The 4,702-nt window shown below is 61.8% G+C and overlaps 1 protein-coding gene across 1 annotated transcript; it reads left to right on the forward strand.

Moving 5' to 3' along the window:
• Positions 1 to 2,245: 2,245 nt before the first annotated feature.
• On the forward strand, positions 2,246 to 4,402 carry LOC103610960 (myelin-associated oligodendrocyte basic protein-like; the record flags this gene model as incomplete). The annotated part of the gene is made up of 4 exons (XM_008595013.1): positions 2,246 to 2,327; positions 3,234 to 3,404; positions 3,467 to 3,471; positions 4,325 to 4,402. Coding segments are annotated over exons 1-4 (336 nt in total), but the record flags the coding sequence as incomplete, so codon positions are not given.
• Between the last annotated feature and the right edge of the window lie 300 nt (positions 4,403 to 4,702).

Below are 4,702 nucleotides of genomic sequence, written 5' to 3' on the forward strand. Positions count from 1 at the left end.
TCCTCACGGAGACCCTAATCCCAAGGCTCTTGGAGCATTCGTGTCTCAGGGCTCCGTCACGGGCAGGAGAGGCCAGCCTTGGGGACAGACCCCTTTCTTCCCCAGGCTCCGGTCTCCTTTACTGAATGAACAGCAGAAACAGGTGTTTCCAGAGCACTGGGAGGCTCCTCCCCTCCTTCCACCTGCGTGAAAACGCGCCTGCTGTCCCCGGGCCTTCCGACCTAATGCGCCTTCTTATGTCACTCCATGCACCTGCACCTGATGCTAGGAAGCGCTAATTAGCCTCCAATTTCCCTGGTGATGTCCCTACTCCTCATGCAGACCCATCTCAGCTCTCCTCCCCTGTTCAGGTGCACGCTCAACTTGAAGGGGTGAGATGGGACATGTTTTCTCAGGGGACAAGTGACCCTGCACACGCCAGTCTCGATTCTGGTGCCACAAGAAATGGCTCCTCTCCTGCTCCCAGACGGGAGGGCTCAGCATGCAGGTCTCACGTGAACCTGGAGACCAGCAGACAAAGCTGCCGGGGCTCTGGCCTGTACGACCTCTTCTGCCCCATCTTCCCTGCTCCCTGACCCACAGGCCACATTCCAGATACACAGAAAAAGTGTGACACATCACATTTCTAGTTAGGGTTTTTTCTGTGAAAGAACCAAAGAAACTAATTTCTTTCCTTTTTTTTTTTTTTTTTCCTGCATTTTCCAGTGACCACCATGGAAATAAAGAAAGCTGTTAAGGAATATTACAGCAGGGGGGACGTGAGCGCACAGACTTTGCTGTCAGGGAGCTCTGGGTTTGAACCCCTGTTCTGCTACCTGCCAGCTCTGGAGACTTGAGCTGGGACTGGGGCTCCTGAGCCTCCACCTCCTGATCCATGGGACAGGGAGGTGACACTAGTGGCTTCCAGGGCCGCCGTGTGGATCCCACGGGACGACACGTGCGAGCCATTCGGCACAGCCCTGGCACAGAGTCATGCTTGAGAAACAGCAGCTATTTTCATGCTATTTCGTGTTATTTTCATGAAGCATCTTATTAGAAAGATAAACACAAAAGGACAGAAAAAAAGGAGCAGAACGAGGCGGGGGAGGAGCGGAATATCTCTAACTTGGGGTCACTGGGAGGAGGGACTGTCATGGCAACACTCCCCCCACCTCAAATCCTAAAATGGGCTTTCTTTTTTTTTTAATTTAATTTTTTTTAAAAGATGACTGGTAAAGGGACCTTAACCCTTGGCTTGGTGTTGTCAGCACCGCGCTCTCCCAAGTGAGCCACGGGCTGGCCCCTAAAATGGGCTTTAAATGGGATCTGAACTCTGACCCTTTAACAGAGCTGTTTCTAGAGTGTCCCCTCTTTGAAATTGGGAGCAAGGACAGGACCCCAAGTCTTCCAGCCGGAAGCTCTGGAAGAGAAGCGGAGTCCAATGTGTGGCTGTCCCCAGGCCCCCTTTCTTTACAGCCGTCACTAATTGATTTGCCCGTTGTGTCCCCCAGCCTGGGCTCTGCCCCGCAAGCCACTCTGACACAGAACTCCGGTCACCACCACCACGCAGACAGGCTTGGCGAGGATGGGAAATTCCTGGCCTCATTTGGGGACCGCCCCAGGGATAGGACCTGGCGCGGGCGCTCAGTCTCTGAGCTGCTGCTCCTGCTGCCGCCGTGTCTCCAGAGCCCCCCACACCTGGGGAGGCACCTTCAGAGCCCTGCTTAGGGTTTGGAGGACTGCAGGGACAGTCCTGGCTTCACACCTTGGTGACCACCAGGTGGCAAGATGGGCTCAGGGAGGCAGTTTGCAGGGAGCAAGCGCTGATGTGTCTGCCCTGAGAGCCCCTGCAGCGGCAGGCCCATCCGATAAATGAGTGACACCAGCTGAAAGGTTGCAGCACAGTACCAGTGGCAGCTCGTGAACGCTCTGCATCAGGCCTGAGTTAAGTGCTCTGTGGGCACGACCTCACTGGCTGCCCTTATGCCCTTCCCATGTCGAGGTTCCGAGGGGACAAGTGGCTTTCTCACAGTTGTGCAAGAAACAAGGGGAGGGACTTCGAGGAATTGGATTGCTCTGCATCAGGCCTGAGTTAAGTGCTCTGTGGGCACGACCTCACTGGCTGCCCTTATGCCCTTCCCATGTCGAGGTTCCGACGGGACAAGTGGCTTTCTCACAGTTGTGCAAGAAACAAGGGGAGGGACTTCGAGGAATTGGATTTCTTTAACCTAACGATGCGAGCTTGAAACTGCTTCATTGGGAGAAAATGTCTCCACATCAACCAGATGCAGACCCTTCTGGCCTGTGCTCCATCCTGCAACACGGGAATGACGCTACCCCAGGGGGAGGTACCACACGTGTCTCCTGGGTACCCACCCTCTCCTCCTTCCTTAGCAACAGTTTGTGCATTTGGCACAGCAATGTGCTTAGTTACAGATGTTCACATCTGCACACCCCCAGGCTGCGACTGCCCTAGAGACCCCAGTCCGGCCAGTGAGATGTGAGCCGAAATCTACTGGCCAGGGCTCTGCTGTTCTCTCGATCAAAGGAAACCTGCTCAGCTGCTCACACCTCCTGTCCTTTACCTTTCTCCCATCCCCCAGCCTAGAATGTAATTAATGTCTGAGGGTCCTGCAGCCGTTTTGTGGCCGTGAGGCTGAGAGCAGGAAGGTAAAGGGCCCTGGGTCCCTGTTGTTACTGTGGGCTGGCCCAGTGGCCCTGACTGCAGACCTCTGGACTTACTGCTTTGTGGAAAAATAGATAAATCTGAATTTGGATGAGTCACTTTGGTCAGGCTTCTGTGACATACAGCTGAGTGCCACCCCTGCCTGGTCCCCCACCTCACTGGAGCCTTTAGTAAAGGAATACATTTAAGCCACCCTTCTTGCTCTGTGTGTGACAAAGCCTCGGGAAGTGAGAGTTAAAACAGCTGTGTCCACCGCACTTGCACTTGCACGGCCGCCTCTTCTCACAGATAGAAGGAGGAGAGATGGCCATGCTCAGCCTCGGGGGACCCAGCTCACCCTGGGGCTCCAAGGGAACCCAGCCCCTATCACAGAAAAAAGCAGACTTGGTTTTTGACCTGGGAGTTCATAGAAAAATCAGTATGTTGCACTTGGAAGTACCTGTGTCAGAATCACCTGGGGAGGCTGTTGAAACACGGATTCCTGGGCTGCACCCAGACCCTCCCAATCAAAATCCCTGGAGGTAGGAGGCAGGAATCTCATTTTAACAAGGCCCACCCTCTTCCCCAGGTGAATCCTACACGCTCTACAGTTTAAGATCCCCTGACCTGGTCCAATCTCTTTTCACATTTGGGAAAAGTGGTCCAGATGTCCCCTCAGCCTCCGCCACGTGGGCAACAAAAACGAGTGCCCAGCCCAGACCCCGCTCCCAGCCCAGGCCCCGCTCCCAGCCCAGACCCCGCTCCCTGCCCAGACCCCGCTCCCAGCCCAGACCCCGCTCCCTGCCCAGGCCCCGCTCCCAGCCCAGGCCCCGCTCCCAGCCCAGACCCCGCTCCCTGCCCAGGCCCCGCTCCCAGCCCAGACCCCGCTCCCTGCCCAGGCCCCGCTCCCAGCCCAGACCCCGCTCCCTGCCCAGGCCCCGCTCCCAGCCCAGACCCCGCTCCCTGCCCAGGCCCCGCTCCCAGCCCAGACCCCGCTCCCTGCCCAGGCCCCGCTCCCAGCCCAGACCCCGCTCCCTGCCCAGGCCCCGCTCCCAGCCCAGACCCCGCTCCCTGCCCAGGCCCCGCTCCCAGCCCAGACCCCGCTCCCTGCCCAGGCCCCGCTCCCAGCCCAGACCCCGCTCCCTGCCCAGGCCCCGCTCCCAGCCCAGACCCCGCTCCCTGCCCAGGCCCCGCTCCCAGCCCAGACCCCGCTCCCTGCCCAGGCCCCGCTCCCAGCCCAGACCCCGCTCCCTGCCCAGGCCCCGCTCCCAGCCCAGACCCCGCTCCCTGCCCAGGCCCCGCTCCCAGCCCAGACCCCGCTCCCTGCCCAGGCCCCGCTCCCAGCCCAGACCCCGCTCCCTGCCCAGGCCCCGCTCCCAGCCCAGACCCCGCTCCCTGCCCAGGCCCCGCTCCCAGCCCAGACCCCGCTCCCTGCCCAGGCCCCGCTCCCAGCCCAGACCCCGCTCCCTGCCCAGGCCCCGCTCCCAGCCCAGACCCCGCTCCCTGCCCAGGCCCCGCTCCCAGCCCAGACCCCGCTCCCTGCCCAGGCCCCGCTCCCAGCCCAGACCCCGCTCCCTGCCCAGGCCCCGCTCCCAGCCCAGACCCCGCTCCCTGCCCAGGCCCCGCTCCCAGCCCAGACCCCGCTCCCTGCCCAGGCCCCGCTCCCAGCCCAGACCCCGCTCCCTGCCCAGGCCCCGCTCCCAGCCCAGACCCCGCTCCCTGCCCAGGCCCCGCTCCCAGCCCAGACCCCGCTCCCTGCCCAGGCCCCGCTCCCAGCCCAGACCCCGCTCCCTGCCCAGGCCCCGCTCCCAGCCCAGACCCCGCTCCCTGCCCAGGCCCCGCTCCCAGCCCAGACCCCGCTCCCTGCCCAGGCCCCGCTCCCAGCCCAGACCCCGCTCCCTGCCCAGGCCCCGCTCCCAGCCCAGACCCCGCTCCCTGCCCAGGCCCCGCTCCCAGCCCAGACCCCGCTCCCTGCCCAGGCCCCGCTCCCAGCCCAGACCCCGCTCCCTGCCCAGGCCCCGCTCCCAGCCCAGACCCCGCTCCCTGCCCAGGCCCCGC

This window comes from Galeopterus variegatus, unplaced genomic scaffold (assembly GCF_000696425.1).
Source record: "Galeopterus variegatus unplaced genomic scaffold, G_variegatus-3.0.2 Scaffold12152, whole genome shotgun sequence".
Taxonomy (NCBI): domain Eukaryota; kingdom Metazoa; phylum Chordata; class Mammalia; order Dermoptera; family Cynocephalidae; genus Galeopterus; species Galeopterus variegatus.